The sequence below is a fragment of the Microcebus murinus genome, chromosome 7, assembly GCF_040939455.1.
Source record: "Microcebus murinus isolate Inina chromosome 7, M.murinus_Inina_mat1.0, whole genome shotgun sequence".
NCBI lineage: Eukaryota > Metazoa > Chordata > Mammalia > Primates > Cheirogaleidae > Microcebus > Microcebus murinus.
The window spans coordinates 54,611,666-54,629,929 of record NC_134110.1 but is presented as its reverse complement, the minus strand read 5'-3'; the positions used below and the strand labels follow the sequence as shown (position 1 = coordinate 54,629,929).

General features: G+C 33.5%; 1 protein-coding gene across 2 annotated transcripts in view; it reads right to left on the bottom strand.

Moving 5' to 3' along the window:
* Window positions 1–425: 425 nt before the first annotated feature.
* The window catches only part of NUDCD1 (NudC domain containing 1), an 83,026-nt gene continuing 65,187 nt past the window's right edge, over window positions 426–18,264 (bottom strand). For both annotated transcript variants that reach the window (XM_012786309.3, XM_012786310.3), the window contains exons 9-10: window positions 6,842–7,001; window positions 426–2,741 (exon numbers count right to left, since the gene is read on the bottom strand). In XM_012786309.3, coding sequence (XP_012641763.1) covers window positions 2,449–2,741; window positions 6,842–7,001 — 453 coding nt within the window. In that variant the 3' untranslated portion in view covers window positions 426–2,448. The remainder of the gene's footprint in view (window positions 2,742–6,841; window positions 7,002–18,264) is intronic.

Here is an 18,264-nt window from a genome sequence, read left to right as displayed (position 1 = left end):
TTGAAACTCTCTAATCCTTTTTCTGACCCTTCCCATTAGTAACTCTTCTGTCTGCCTCTTGTATGTAGTTTTCAAAGTTCTACCTTTGGTCACACTTCCTTTCAGCAACAGAACAACCACTCTACCTGTGCCACTCCCCTACCTCTTTTTATCCTGAAAGAGAAATTTTACCTGAAAATCACTAGAATATAGACTCTTTTGTCTTTATCCTCAGTAATGCATTATCCTTAATACAGAAAACATCATGCTATGGTATGTAGTTGATGCTTAAATGGGTTAAATTTAAAAGAATGAATAATATTAAATGACTCTTAATATGTGAAACATAAAGTATTACTTTATTACTATAGTGTTTAATAAATTCCTATTTATAACATGATAAAAACTGACAAAAATACAAGGTACTACATCCATTGCACTTGTAGTATATATCTCATTTAAACAGGTGTTTATTATTTTTAAAAGTTTGTAACATTGTTTAAGCTGAGTTAAATGTTTATGGAATCCCTGAAGTACTTCAAGAAAATATAGCTTGAAATCATTGCTCTAGATAGACCCTGCTACTCTTAACACAGGTCAACATGCAACAATACTTAGGATTAATTATCTTGACAATTTTCAATTTAACATTAATCATGTAAAAAAAATCACATGCACAAAGAATATTGATTATTAAAATTTGCATATATACATAGTCATATGGTTAATTAAGCACCAAAATAATAAACATTTTTCTTATATTCCCTCAGAGGATATATATTATCATTGGGGAAATTTTTAGAGAAAATTTCGATCTACTTTCACATAATGAAGAGTTTTGATAATTTACAATCTAAATGGCCTTTTGTTTCACGAATTTTACAATAACACTAAACAGGTCTGGAATATCACTGTTTTGGTTTTTGGTTCAACCACACTTTTTTTTTTCTTATATGCATGATCTCATGATGCCTGATACCTTGATTCTCTTTCCTATTATTAACAGAGTACTATTAGGACTCAAGCTGTTACTAACACTTCTCAGGACCTTTCTTTTCTTTGTATCTAATGCCCCAATATTTCTTTCTAGGAAATTGCATCCTGACATAGGGTTTAGAATATGTATGTAATCCTCATCTTTTCCCTCCTGTTATTTCAAACCTTTTTTTCTTTCATTTTTTAAAATTTAATTCAGCCAAATTCTTGCCCAGAGAGGCAAAAGAGATGTTAAGAATGAATATTTTCTATCTTCTATCTCTTACCTTTATCTTCCGACTCTTAAATGAAGGTCTTAACTCCCTTATTAAAATATAAAATCCAATTTGAGGTTTATATAAGACACACACATTGAATTAGTATAAAAAGGAATAAAAATTTCCAAGTAGATACAAACTAAAAGAAACCTGGGGTAATATTGTAAGTATGAAAAACTAAAATTCATGGCCCCAAAATAAGAAATGCAGAAACAGGATTATTTTGTTTAAATTGTTAGAAAAATAAAGAGAACTATAGGAAAAAATTATAATTTGTCCTTGATTGTAACATTAATGGCCTCTAATGACTCATACCTGCTGCTATCTGTATCCTGGTGTAGTCCCCTCTCACACTGACTCTGGACTTGGCCATGTGACTTGCTTCGTTCAATGGAACATTAGCAAATATGATGGATGCACAGGCTTCACAAGTGCTTGCACATTGGAGTTTGCCCTCTTAGAATGTTTTCTTTACCATGGGAAGAAGCCCCGTCTAACTTATTGGAGGCTGAGAGGCCATGCAGCGCATAGACAGCCAATTCACTGAATTGTGAAAAACAATAAAAATCCTGTTTAAACCACTGAGTTTTGGAGTGGTTTGTTAAGAAAGAAGGATAATGAAACCTATCATCTGTCTTTGTCTATGTCTTTGGTAGAGAAAATGGATAAAAATTAAATAAAGCTATAATATTTGAAAAACAATGAGGATCTCTCTCAGTAAACTTTAAGAATATTAGTCCTACTGTCCTCTTGCATTTCCTCCTATGTAGATTTGATTATTCAGTCCATTTACATAAGTATTTACAGTACGCAACATTTTAACTATTACCCTATACATTCTATAGGTATGGACTACAGCAACTAATCAATGAACAAAGAGTACATAAATATTTTTTATTTTTAGACAATGAATTGTTTATCATTCATATAAAAGATGAGATTCTAGCCTGTTTTTAAAAAATAATTATACTTGCTAATCTTATCTTTACATTTTTACAGAAGCCAATGTTCTCTAAATCTATGGGTTCATTCCATAGCTTTTACAAAATCATAATCTCTTGAATACATTTCTAATATCCTTTAAAAAATAAAAAAAAAATCATCAAGATATTTTTACCAAACACATTAAAACTTAACAGGTTACAGTATAACTGCCCAGACCTCCAGGTACCACTGGATACTTTTCCAGTACAGGGAAGCCAGTATGTTGGAATAATTAATTTTCTGTATTTACTTTTATTAAAAAGAGATTTTTGGTAGTGAGAACAAATAATCTTTCGTTTGTGGCTTGAAAGCCTAAAATAGGATCATTGGTTTCTAGGCTTGCTACTTGCTGCTTAGCAACCTGCCCTACTTGCCTGCCTTCCCTTCTGTTGTACAGTACAGTGGACATGGGAGTAGGTTGACGATAGATAAATACTCGACGAAGGCACTCACAAAGGGCTGCATAGGAGTAATTTGGAGCACAGGCAAAAAATTTTTTGTCTCTCTTTGATGCTTGGACATAGCCTGCAAAGAATATGAGACAAACAAAAGAAAAACTATATATTAAACAGAAGGGGAAAGATTGTGATTTAACCTTTAATATTTCAAAGTTTTTATTATAAATTAAAATGCCTAAGTAAAATATATACCATAAATACTAAACAATTGTTGAATTCTGAACTATTAATGATTAGCCATACTCAATCTCTCCCAACTGGTGCAAAAATATAACTTTAATTCCTAAGGATCAAAACAGATATGGCTTAATATCATATCAAAAAAAAGCATAACATTGTTTCATTTAATTTCTATGAATAATTCAAACACTAAAATTCTAAAATCTAAAACACTAAATATATGCCAAAATATCTTTACTTGCCAATTTAACATTTAGGTTCATGAATTACAGATATAGCAACAAAGAATCATTTTTTTTCTCTTATCAAATAAATGCGAAAATGTTTACAAGATACCATAAATTTCAGTAGTCTATTCATAATACACGCTTGAAGGCCTATTTGTAACACATCCCTGAAGGTACTAATATTCACAATGCATTATCTTTTTATCCCTATACCGTTAGCAGTATTTTTATATATCAATGCCAACATTGTAACAGGATTTTGTTGTACTTCAGCCCTCATAAGTACAATGCTGAGAGCACTATAACATCAATAGAAAAGTCTCTAATTTTAAAAACAGAATTAGAGTATCCCTTGAAAAAATTCTTAATTTTAAAGAATCAACAGAAGATTCTCAATTGTCATAATTCATATACATGTTTAAAAAGTATCTTTACAGATTAAAAGGACATTTACGTTCTGAAATATACATTAGGATTTTTAAATTGCAACATAGTGAACATTATAACATAAAATAAAAAATGACAATTAAAACTGAGATCTCATCAAACAACGAAAGAGCAAAAGAATCACTGAGCATAGGCAAATCAATATTTTTTTTTTCTTTTTAATATTAAGCAGGGTTTAAAGAGGGAAAAGTGGAGAGGATTTAGATACCTTTTTAAATAGTTTTAAGTAGCTCTCCCGGCTAACCCGGCTAACCAGAATTAATAATGTGTATAATATCTCAAGAATACACATCTAGTGTAATGTTGATTTAACTTAGTATTGAGCATAGTAGAATTCCTCTATCTTAGGGGGTTTGGGGATTCAACTGCAGGATTTGATCGTCTAAAAATTATATGATAGAGCTTTCCTCTTACTAAAGAAATGAGGCTAGGGCTTTAAAAAATTAGGAATTATAGTAGGTAGGCTAGAAATTATGTAATACAATTAATCCAACTTTATATTTCAGGCCATAAAAATCCATTTGGAGTCTCAACCAGTTTAGTTGCTTACATTATTAACTATAAGGGGATAACTGACAAATCTCTACAATTAGAGTTGTGCATAAATGCCATCAAAATGCATAATTTTACTTCCTGCTGCCAGTTTAAAATAATCTTTCTATAAAGCAATAACTGTGGCTAAGTCACATAAAAAACTTCTCTCACATAATACTAATATATTTTGAAATGAAAATCAATGATTATATAAATTAAGTAGTTTAAACATTTTCAAACTCTAGTTTTAAAACTGATATTATTCTTTTATCCTACCAAATAAATTTATTTTCTGGTTATCAACACTTTCCATAATGTTTTCATTATGATGGCTCTCTTTTGCACTTAAGTTCCAAAAAGGATGCCTCCTAATAGCAATTCTGTCATGTTTTTGAAGATTACTCTGAAGAAACCTGAATACAAGTTCCACGTAGGGTAATGTCAAGCCCCTTGTTCATATTTTAACACTACATAGCTTATAGAATTCAAATAAGTAAATGACTGATTAGAGTAATTCAAGTGGTTAGATAACCACTTTCATTTCTATTCTGTGTTGACTTTCTTTACAAGCATAAAAACAGATTAATCCAAATGTTGCAACAGTACTAAGTCATTAACTATAGTACAAGTAATTAAATTATAACACAAGTCAATCTAAATGTAATTAGGACAGCACAAATTTAAAAAGAAAAAAAAAAAAAAGAAACAAACTTAAAAAAAATAGCCAATCAAGCCCACAGTGTCATTTTGGGAGTTGAAAGCTGGGTAGCCTAGGAAGGGACTTGGAGATGGGAACTTCCTCCCTTCCAACCACCCAATGTGGTGGATACTGCTGCCTCTGCTCCCAAGTGTGAGCCACTGTTGTGGGTGAGCTATGGGACAACCAATTCTAGGCTGGGAGGCAGGGAGGGCAGTGCAAGGCACACCCCAATAGTACTCTGCTTACTGTGCCTGGATTCTGCACAGAGGGTGTGGCTCATTTCCCTCCTTTCATGGACAGGCATTGCTTTTACAGCTGTTCCGAACTGGGAATCCCAGCCCCTGGGTCTGTACATCGCTGGATTCATAGCCAAAGCTCCCTTGCACTAACTTAGACCACAGAAGCTTTAGGGGACTGTGGGTGTCAGGGAACTGTGGGTCTCCCAGAGTTTGGGCATTCAGGGCAGGCCACCTCTAGCTAAGAGGAGAATGCAGCATGCAAGAGGGCCCTTTAAGACAAGAGGGACCAGGGAACCAGCTCCCAACCATCTGGGGTTTTCTCCTCCTCCTCCCCTTCTCTGACTGCTGCTGCCCAGGCAGCCATGGCTGTTTCTACTCAGGACCAGAGAGGGCCCCACATCAGATTAAGCCAGGGCATTGGGGAGCGGTTGCCCCACACCCAGGATTCCACAGAGCTTGGGATACATTCTCTTCCCTCAAAAAACCCATAGCAAGGGCTTTTGTGTTCCCCAAGAACTAAAGCTATGGCTTCCTGAAGGAGGATGGGGCTAGCAGTCCTCTGCCCTAGTTGTCTTTCTCTTCTGGGAGGACCTTACTCCCCCTGGAGGAAAGTCCCTGGCACATACACACCTTCCCCACTGGAGCATTTCAAACATAGCCCACTGCCAATCTGGTAACCCTGCATACAGCAGGTTGAGCTGTAGAGCTCAACAGAGCTACAGAGCACCACCTCTGCTGTAGCTGGGTCAGGGTGGGAGCTGGGAATGTGGACAATTTTGTGTCCCAAAAGGACAGAGAGCACAAAGAATTTATGAGTAAGATTCCAAAAGCAAATACAAGAAAAACAAAAATAGATAAATGGGACTTAATTAAACTAAAAAATTTCTGCCCAGCAAAAGATATAATCAACAGAGTAAACAGACAACCTACAGAATGGGAGAAAATATTTGGAAGCTAGACATCTGACAATAGCCTAATATCAAAAAATGCTCAATATCACTAATCATTAGGGAAATGCAAATTAAAACCACAGTGAGATACTACCTCACCCCTATCAGAATGTCCATTACTAAAAAGTAAAAAACAATAGATGCTGGTTATAGATGTGGTAAAAAGGGAATGCTTATATACTATTGGTGGGAATGTAAATTAGTACACCCTCTGTGAAAAACAGTATGGAGATTTCTCAAAAATCTAAAAGTAGATCTACCATTTGATCCTGCAATCCCACCACTAGTGATCTACCCAAAGGAAAAGAAGTAATTTTATTAAAAAGATACCTATACACATATATTTATACAATTCACAATTGCAAAGACATGGAACCAACCTAAGTGCCCACCAATCAATGACTAGATAAAGAAAAATGTGTCATATATATATATATGCATATATATATCATAGACTATATGTACATATACTGTGGAATACTACTCAGTCATCAAAAGAATGAAATAATGTCTTTTGCACAACTTGGATGGAACCGGAGGCCATTATTCTAAGTGTAGTAACCCAGGAACGAAGAACCAAATACTGCATGTTCTTACTTATAGGTGGGAGCTAAGGAGTGGGTATGCATGGTCATACGGAGAGACTTAATGGTCACTGAAGACTCAGAAAGGGGAAAGGGTGGAACTGGAGTGTGGGATGAAAAATTAACTACTGGGTACAATGTACACTATTCAAGTGACAGGTAAAAAGCCTAGACTTCTCCACTAAGCAATACAGATATGTCAAAAAAAAACCTATTTATACCTCCTATATCTATTTAAATTGAAAAAAAACAGTGATTGTAATTTTTGATAGAATGGGAAATGTTATTAACAAGCTTGTTTTATACCTAAAGCATTGAAAGTTGCAATGTGTTCCCACATATCGTCTTGTTTGCTGGAGTGTGGCTGCCAGAGTAGGGCGTCAACATCATGGCGCAAACAGAAGCAGGGCATTTCTTTAGGGTCCACTATGACAGAGAAAAGGTACTGGTTGCTTCCAAGATTCACCTAAAAAGTGATTTAAAAAAATAACTTACTCAATAACAAATTAATAACAATAATGGCAAAAACTGACACATAGCACTAAGTATCAGCAACTGTTCTAAAGTTTTTATATTACCTAATCTGATTGACTCCTCATTACACCCCTGGAGAAATGTGCTATTGTTACGTTCATTATAAAGCTGAGGAAAGTGATGCACAGGGTATTTAAGTAGCCAAGGTCAGGCGGGTGGAGCTGAAATTTGGACACAGAATCTATGTTCTTAACCACCATGCTATACAACCTCTCAACTGTTAGTAACTAGTTTAAAACACAATATATAGCATCAATTTTATAAGCAGACTATATTTAAACCACAGAATACTAACATGACGTTTACTAATGCTAACTTGTAATAATTATCAAGAACAATGACAGCCACTAGAATTTATAAGCACATTCTATATGCCAGACATGTTATAAATATTAATCTTCTCAACAACCCATGAGGCTGTTATCTTTATTTAAGAGATGAAAGAATAGATTTGGATAGCACGGGTAACCTGTCATAGACCACAGAGAAATATCACAACACTGGGATTCACACTCAGATTTGTTTATAAATTATTTACTTTAGTATATTGCTTAATGGTGGTATGGATGTCAAAAATATTATGCCAATAACTGCTATTGCAATATTGATGCCTAAAGAAATTCATTTTAATACAAAATCATCAAAAATTGAGACTCACTGCATTCCATCTACAGGAATACTTCTTTTAATGGAGACAGGATGCAACAACATTCTTCTTTATCGGAAATATTATCTGGGTTTAAAATGCCAAACAGACTAAATACTAAAAAAAATCATATCAAATGTAGAAAATATGTGTAAAACCTGATAAATACTGAATTGATCCTTGGAGTTTTAGAGGAAACTGGAGAAGAATAAAATGTCAGGTTAAAATAATTAGTGGAGACCTGATCTATAGTCAAGAGAAAGCTGTGAAATGGCTCTGCAGCAAGAAGACCTATTGGTACAGGCCTGTGCCAGCACAGGCCACTGGTCACAGGAGAATCCAGTGACAGAAGAACCCAACTTCTGCTCCCAGTAATGGCTGTGGAATAGGGCTTTTGATTAGGGCCAGTGCTTATTCTCTATAAAAGAAGGGGAACAGGCTGGTACACAGAGACCATAGACAATTTCTTCTCTCTCCTTGTTCCTGATAACCAGTGGCTAGGTGAGGTTTATTGTCAAAGCCATCACCAGCTAACTGGTCTTTTATAATAGGTTTAATGGACCCAACACTGCTTTGGCTCTTTTCCCTGTACCATGACTCATGACTTACTCAGAAAGGTGGTGTTTAATTTCCAAATATTTGTGTATTTTTGTTATTAATTTCTACTTTAAATCTGTTATGATTAGAGAATATTCTGTTTATGATTTCTATTTTCTAAACTTGTTGAGGTTTGTTTTATGACTCAGAATATAGTCTATTTTACTCAATGTTCTCTATCTTCTGGGATTCCAATTAGATATATGTTAGATCATTTGATATTACCCCACACAATTCTTGGATACTCCGGTTTTGTTTGTTTGCTTTTAATCCCCTCCCTCCTTTGGCTTCAGTTCTGGTAATTTTTATTAACCTATCTTCAAGGTCACTGATTTTTTTCTATAGACACAGAGAATATAGTGAAGAATTTGTTCAAGTCATTCTTCTCTTGTTTTTTTTTTTTTGTTCTCCTCTTTTTCTCTTTTCATTTGACTCTTATTTCTCTCTGCTAAAATTCTGATTTATATGATGTATGTTACCTATCTTTTCCACTAAATCCTTTAACATATTAGCCACAGTTATTTTAAATTATGTTTCTGATAGTTCTAAAATGTGGGTCATCTATGAGCCTAGTTATATTTTTACTTTGTTTCTTAATAGCAGGATGTTTTTACTTTCTTCTTTTTGTGTGTCTTGTAATTTTTGAATATTGGGCTTCATGTGTAGAATAGCAGAGAATGACGTTAGTATTTATGCCTGGGAATGGACACACTCACTCCGTTAGGACAGTGTTGGAAGCTGCGACTGTGGGAGGTTGGGACAGGGTTACCTGAGTTTGGGTTTTGTTATCGCCATGGTTACCTTCAGTGCATCTGTAGCTTCAAATCTGTGCTCTGGTAGGGATTAACTGGAGTAGTTTCCTCAATGGTACTGTTCCACTCCCAGCTTTAGGCCTTCACTGTGCACCTCACCTCAGAGTTTCTCTCTATGCTCTTACTCCATCTCTGGTGGTAGCTGCTTACTCGGTGCTTCCAAGCCTGATGGTGGTGGGAATGTAGGTTGGGGAGTGAAGACAGAGTATTCTCTACTGGTTGGTTCAGCCTCACTCCCTGCGTTCTCAGTTTCAGGTTTGGGCTTTTTCAGTGATGTTGCCCTCCTCCAGTGGTAGACTTCTAATAACCTGGATGATTTTCTACCCTCCCTGAGGTATAGAGATGGCGTTTTGTTGTTTTTCTCCTTTATATTTTCCTTCAGTTGCAATGGGTCATCTTCTGAACAGTTGGGCTACTGATGCTTTTCCCTTAGCAGCTTAAGCTGTATTACTTAAGGAAAATAGTCCAGGCAAGACTTCATGCCTTTTCCACAGCAGAGGATGCTCCCCTCCAACTCTGCACCACCATGGTAGCTTTACTCTAGTGCCCTCTCTTGCTCCTAGTCTTTCTCGTTAGCACCTGGTTAAGGTCCATAAAGAAAATCCTGCAAGTGTGTGCAACTCTCCTTATGTCTGAATCCCAAGGAATACTATTTTGGTAAGCCCATGTGAGGTCTTTAGCAATTTATTAGTTTAATCCTTCTCACCCACTTTTGTGGCCATCTTGTCTTCCTCTGATGCTCAGGTAAACCAGTGTTCCTATCCCACCATCTCTCCTTGGTGGTACTTACTTTTCCTTAGATTTCAAGCTATTGGCTGCCCTGTGACCTCAGCTTTGTTGAGTTTTTAAAAAGTTATGATTCTATATTTAATCCAGTCATTTCTTATTATGGTAGGAATGACAATCTTTCTAACTTTCTAATCCTAGACAGAAGCTAGAATTCCTTGATCACTACTTATAAACTTGCCTAAAGAGCCTAAGACTTCAATTTACAATGAGTGGATTGGTAAGAGTTCAATATCTATAAGAGGTTCCATATACACAAGTAGGCAACTTCTGTACTGTGGGATCCCATGTCCTTGGCATCTGCTAATAGAGTCAAAGGTGGGCATATGACCCAAAGGCAACAATCTCGAATCTACTGATCTATGAAAGCATTGGATTGAAGTGTTTTCTTGAACAGGTGCTTTCTGTACTGGATGGTCACTAGCCAAAACAATAACACCCTCTTCTTTGGGAAGGCTTAATGCCAAAAATAAACAATTCAAGCTGAAAAAGGGGGGGTGGTGGGAGAAGACATAGCCAAAGAAAATGTAGTACGCAGAAATAATAAGATAAAAAGTTAGGGAATGATCAATAGGTAGAAGAATGCTAAGCAGAAGCAAATACAGAAGATGGCAATGTGATCATAATGGCACCATATTCACTTATGGAAAAAAGAAACACTTGATTTTTAAGAGACAAATAGATTACTAGGTCATCGAAATTATGTGCTATTTTCTAAACGTTTCTTTTCTCCTTTAGGCCTGACTTGCCATGCATTTATCTCCAGAATGACCTTTAGCTCTTTGTTAGATCTGAAGAGATTGTTACTACTGTTCTTTATTGTCCACACATATTCTTATATCCATCACTTGAGTTAACCAAAGGTTTTCTTTGTTCCCTGAAACTTCTAAATGTTTAGATAATAGGATTTTATTCAAAAGAAAAACAAAGCATAATTAAGATTACAAATAAAGTAAAATAATTTGCTAAGTAAATTAATGGAATGAAAATCAAGTGTAGTAACTAATGTGCACAAAGTGTACTATTTGTTATGATCCTATAGTGAAAGAAATTACCAATATTAAAAAGAGAAAGAAAATGTCTGAAAAACAACACAGGCATTGTATCATATATATATTTGAAAGCAGACAAAACAGGGGAAGTGAAATATTACCCATTATCTAGCATTGGTAATTACCTGGAAGAATCAAGAACATGATGTTCAAAAGGTTCCTGAGTCAAGAACAGGTGCCAAAACCCCCATTTTTCAATAGAAAACAGTTTATTCTAACTGTAAAGAAAATTACATCAAGTTTACAATTTGGTAGCCAACAGCAAAATGGGACAGCAAATAAGAAAGAAAAGGATAGTTGCTTTGGGCAGATACATTGTTAGAGGTAAGTAGTAGTAGCCAATGCTTAGGAGCAGTGGAAACAAAAATTAACAACATACATCCAGAAAAGAAACTTTTTAAATGAAATAGGGTTAGGCTACTTAGTATAGAGGCAGAGTCCCATTTACTTCAAATGCTTCTAAGGGTATTATTATATCAACAGAAATATACAGCATAGTAATTAATGTTCACACTGATGATATTTGATCACCAATAAAATATCACTTTCTCTTCAGAATACTCTATATAAGATGTTGGGCAAATAATAAATTTTAGTAAGATTCTAAGGGGAAAAGAGAGGTTTTAAATATAGTCTTGGCATTTAAATGGGAAAAATTAATTTATCTAGACAATTCACTCATTTGGAAAACTCATTCCTTGTTAATGCCAAATAAATATCTTATTGCTTAAAAAAGAAAACAACTCTCAAAGCTACAAATCCTTTGGCCAATAAAATATAATTCCACATTTCGACTATTCTGTTTATATAGAAAAGATCATATGTACCTTTGAAGTACCAGTGAAGACTACAATTAAAGTATTCTTTATAGATAATTTGAAACATGCATTTCAAGTAGTCAATTGATTATCTTTTTATTCTCTTTGTAGAACACTTAGCTTAAAGACTTCTGAAGATTAAATGTCAAAGACATTTAAACAACCTTTAATTACTTCTACCAAATTAAATGGAAAAATAATACTAAGAAAAAGTTTTTTTCTGTTCAGAAATAAAGGAAATGCTGGGATACCAGATTGAAAATTTAATTGTATATTCACATTCTGTAAATAGACTAAATTGTTAAAATTATTTACTGTGTTCTTACTATGCCCAAAGTACTGAGCTGATCTGTATTTATTACCTTATTTAATCTATACTTCCTGAGAACTACGACTATGATCTCATTTTATAGAAAAGGAAATTTAAGAGGTTAAGAGATTTAAGTCCAGAAGTTAAAAATTGAAATATAGCTGGAATTTAAATTTAGATATGTTGCCAAGCCCATGGTCTTTATCACTACACTTGGCATGCCCTCCCAAAGCCCATTTTATTTTATTTTATCTTTTTTGAAGAAAAATCTCCTATGTATTTGAACAAAACATTAATCATGTTATGTGGTATACTTAGTAATTTTCTTATAATGGTAAAGAGCTTTAGTGTCATGATTTTGAATTGACAGAGTACTCCAAGTAGAGTGCTGCATTTTCTTATGTAACTTGGAACCCAGAAGTCAAGTAAAATGCTGCTGAATGTATAGAGTGGAAAACAAGAAATGCTATTGAATCTTCCTAAATCCCATTTTATACTATAGTAACTATTAAGCAACCACCAGAGTGTGTCCCCCAACACAAAAATGGGCACCATTTTAGATATGGTAATTTACATTCTATAAAGTATGTTGATATTCTAGTTTTGTCAGTTAAGTTGCATAGAAAAGTTGTTCATGCATTTTGTGTCTAAAATTGATGTCTAAAAACAATGGAAAAGAAGTCACAAAATCCTGAATGGAATTTTTTGTTTGAAGATACATTAAGTTATCTATAATACCACTTTACCTTGACTAGAGATTGGAGCATAGGAAGATGTCAGATCTTAGCTAAGTAGTATAAAATGCAATTGGTGGAAAGGCACTTACATTTTTACTTTACAGAAAGCCATAAACAAATAACTATTACTTAGAAATACAATAAAATTACTAATTCAATTTTTTTTTGAAATTTATCAAATTAGATCTTTAGCTGTGATATAACATAATTAATATTAAATTTCACTGACTATTCTAGTGGGGGATACATATATATGTATCAGATAATGGAGATATATAAACATACCAGGAAACAGAAAGTGCCATAAGAAAAAAAAAGGGAAGCAGGTGAGATGATAGATAATGTGATTGTGTTTCATACAGGTTAATAGGGGATGGTAGGTTAACATGAGGACAGAGGTCAGGGAATAAGAGGAATAAAGTAAGGAAACAATGATAAAAGGCAGAACATTTGAAGCAGAAAGAATGACAAATGCAAAGGTGCTAAGGGACGAGCCTGTTTAGTACATTTGATGAATAGGACAAAGGCCAGTATGGGTAAAGAAAAGTGAATTAGGAAAAAAGAACAGAAGAAGAAAATAAAAAGACAATCAGGACTGGAAGGATTATATTTTAAACTATGAGTCTCAACATCAGTAGCAAAATCAAGTTAGTAGATCAGGAACAGAATTTTCTATTTTATTTCAGCAAAAGTAATATATAATAGAGTATTAGAGTACATCTCATACAATAAGGAGAGTACGGTTTTGTGAAACCTTTGCATCAGGGGTGTGTATGCACGCATGCATGTGTGTTGCATCTCAATTTAAAATGTATGACACAATGAGTCACAAAGTTTGAATTCTGTTTGTAGACCATGGTAAGGACACTGAAAATTATTCTAAACATGACCTATAGGAAGCCATTAAAAGGAGAATAAGAATAGGGAAATGACATAATCTACTACTCTTTAAAAAATTACTTTTATTTTCACACCAAGTAATTATTAATTCAAAAGGAAAGCTGATAACTTTAGAGAAACTGGGTAGATACTACATAATCAAATTTACCACTACAAGAATAGGAAAAAAATGACACCATTTCTTCCTAATGTGACATATTGGAAAGGAAATGTCATTTATGTGGCATTTCTAGAAAAAATGCATTATCTAAACTTGATGAGGAAATACACAATTTAAAATTCAGAGAGTCCATAAAAGGTACAAAATAAAGTAAAAAGTTTTGGTTATCTGGCTATTCCAAATTACAGGAGACTAACTAAAGAGACACCATAATGATGGGCAATATGTGATGTGGGAGTAATACCCATCATTTTGGGAGCTGTAAAGAAGTCTCTGTTAACAACCACCAGCATGCATATATGAATTAATTCAACAAGTATTAATGAAAATAATTTTAATTTTAGAAGATTATTCTTTTAGCCAGAGGATATGTGAGCTACCAGAAAGCTTGTGAAAAATTCTTTTGGTAGAACAGGTGAGAGGACACAAACTTGTTTTTAAGATCCTGAATCAGGTAACAACATGCTGCTGGACACCATGAAACTTACAGGTAACTTTTTAATTCCTTCCTTCACTTCCCACACTGGGCTTTGTGGAGACATAAAACCAATTTTCTTTAACTTATTAAGTGTTTATTTCTAGAATTGTCCATTTATGTACTACATGATATCCTGAAGTATGTATACATTGTGAAATGGTTAAATATAGCTAATCAATATGCATTACATCACATTTTTATACATTTTTGTGGTCAGAGCACATAACATCTACTGTCTACATTTTTAAACCCTTCAGTAATTTTGTATATTCTTTAATGCTTGTCAATAGTTGTTCATTTTAAAACACAAAAACTCAACTTTAAAAATCTGTAAAAGAATACACCATTTCAGTATATAATATGCCCTATTTTCTGTTTTGCTATAAGCAAGCTAAATATCACTATCTTTTTTTTTTTTTTTTTTTTTGAGATAGGGTCTCACTCTGTTGCCAGTTAGAGTATAGTGGTATAATCATAGCTCACTGCAGCCTCAAACTGCTAGGCTCAAGCAATCCTCCTGCCTCAGCTTCCCAAGTAGCTGGGACTATAGGTGTGCACTACCACACTTGGCCACCATTCTTTTTTTAAGGCTTTGATGACAGCAGAATAAATTTCATTTCCTCAAAAACGGGGACAACGCAAATTTACCTTTAAATTTTCTTCTGTGCAAATCAAGACCTTGCTGACTAATACATACTTTCAAATGCTTTCTATTTAAAACACTTTTGAATACTCTAAAAGCAAATCTCAAATAAATTAGTCATATAAAAATTAGGACACAGTACAAATATCAAAAAGCATGGATATTTATCAGATTTTTATAAGGGAAATAATCTTCAAAGTGCAAAAGAAATAGAAGGCAAAGGTTGACTCACTCAAATACACAAACATTTAAAGTGTCATTAAAGTGAGAAAAAAAAATGTTAACAAAAAATAGCCAAAGGGAAATGTCTACAATAATTACAACCCAGAATCAAATCACATGCTGCTACTTCTAAGAGCTAAAAAATAAAAAATGGATAGAAAAGAAGCTACTATATAAGAGCAAAAAAATTTAAAACAAACATTCACAAATCAGCCTCAATATGAGTCAAAGAAACTCAATATATAACTGACATATCTCAGCTATCAACTCATACCCATTAAATTGGAAATAAATAGTATCACGTAATACTTCTACACACACACACACACACACACACACACACACACACACACACACACACACTGTCTTTACAACTCTACTCTAGCCATGACAAGTTAGTGATATTTCTTCAAAATAACCATAATCCCTGGGATATGACCCAAACTGCAACATCTGTCCAATACAACTCTCTCTCAGCATTTATCAAACACTATAATTATAGTTATGAATACCTATTTATAGGTAGGTAAAACTGCTGGAGTCATACATGGCACAAATTATGGCAGCAGCACCAAACCACTATTAGTAATTACCAGTAGTAACTGCCATGTACTCACATTAAAAAAATGCCAGTTTCAGTTTAAAATGTCCTTAAGAAGTAAAATGATTAAATTTATTAAATCTTGACTTGAGTACATGTCTTTTTAGCATTCTCTATGACTAATGAGAAATATACATAAAGCAGTTCTGCCACATAGCAAGGTACTAATTGTTTCAAGGAAAATCACTTAACAGTCATGAGTTGCAAACACTGAAATGGCCACATTTTCATGGAATGTCATTTTTACTTGAAACAATGACTGACAAACAAACTATGGTTATTCAGAATTGGGTATTTGGCAAACATTTTCTCAAAAGTAAATGAAGTAAGCCTGTCACTTCAAGGAGAACAACTGAAAGTAGTTGTTGCCAATGATACAATTTGAGTTTCTGAATAAAACTTAGAATTTTGGAAAACTTATAATTATCACTTTATGAGGATGATAGCTTGTCAGTTCTTAAACACTTTTCTGGTAAGATCAGTGCTATATCAACAATGTTTGTGTATGTATGTGTTTATACTGATTAATGAAATGGATTAATACTTGGAAAATCTATATAACCTAGAGAACCAGTATTTCCAAATGATCTCCATGGGTACAACATCCAAAGTATCTAAAAAACCAGCAGATTTTAAAGTAGCAGAATATGAAAAGTTTATTAATCAGTCTCAGACACCACACTGCAACTAATCTTTAAAACACTAAACACTTGTCGAATTTTCATGTAAAATCAAAGAAAAAAATCCACCATTATATGAAAACATTATTTTAAATATAATCTTTTCCAATTAAATATCTATATGAAGCTGAATTTTCTTCATATATTTCAACCAAACTACCATATTACAATAGATTGAATGCAGAAGCAGATGTGAGAATCCAACTATTAACTATTAACACAGACATTAAAGAGATCTGCAAAATGTAAAACAATGATATTTCTCTTACTTTTTTTTGGCTCTGGGAAATGTCCTTATTTTCATTAGAAAAAATTATATATGTTAATGAGTAATTAATTGGTTATTATTTTTAAGTAAATACTTTAAAACTGTCTTAATTTCTAATATGATAAATTTTGACAGTATAATCTACATATAAAAATTAAGTACCAAAAAGCTTAAGAATGCAAAAGGGTCCTGATACCAAAAACTATTGGTTTAGAGACACTTTCTAAATACATTTCCCTTCCCTATAACTTCTAATTCTGTCCTTAATATCTTCTTGAAAAAATTAACAATACAGAGTACATGCCTTTCCTACTTCCGTTCATAATGACATCAACTGAAAAGAATTATTTTCTGTTTGCTACTCTTCTGCTTCCTGTCTTGATGGGTTTATTTAAAAGTTGCAAATACTCTTTACAGGTGTTTCAATCTTATGTTTTAAGCAATATTTGATGAAAACTATCTGATCTTAGAAATTCACCATAATCTAATTTTTAAAAATACCCTATCACTTTTTGGTCACTCAAGTCTACATTTAATTTGATCACTGTAGATCCATATTGACAAAAAGAAAATGTGAGCCACCTATACAATTTATAATTTTCTAGTAGCCATATTAAAACATAAAAAGAAACAGGAGAAATTAATTTTAATAATATATTTTATTTAACCAAACCTATCCAATCTATTATCATTTTAACATAAAAATTTATTACTAATATATTTCTATGTATTTTTTTCACACTAATTATCAAAACCTGGTTGTGTATTTTATATTTACAGCACATCTCAATTCAGACTAGTCACATTTCAATTGCTCAATAGTTACTATATGGCCAGTGGCTAATATTCTGGACAGCACAGCTCTTAAGGTAAAAGTAAAAATAATCCATCTTCAATTCTATCTGAATTCTAATTTGAGCATTACACCTCAGTAACTTAATCATTTTTCTTATTCAGTTCTGATATTTATTAATAATATTCCTCTTTTATTGTGCTACTTCATATATTTACCTAACATTTTATTTTCCAAATGGCAAATCTTAACCTTAATATCCATTTCTTTCAGGGAAACTTATGTGCTGGGAAATCTGTCATTTGAAACAGAGTACTGACCTTTTTGTTAGAGTATTTTTTTCTAAAACTATAAGGATATATATAAACCTTTCCATATAAGGTAATTTCAAATTATCCAAAGTTATGACAAATGAAATCAAGAAGAGAGAAACCAGAGTAAATATTGCAGAAGGAAGTAAGATTTAGGGTACAAATTGTCCATAAAGAAGTTTGGTTATTAAACTAGATGTACCACTGAAACGTCCAAAATATTATAGCCTTCATTTCCTTCCTCTAATGACAAGCCAGCAAGTACATTCTTGGGCTGTGGCCCCAAACTCCTGGTACCGGTCCATGGCCTGTGGAACCAATCCCCTAGCCCTCCCGTGCCCCCCCCCATCTGTAGAAAAATTCTGGGGCCGTACACCAGAA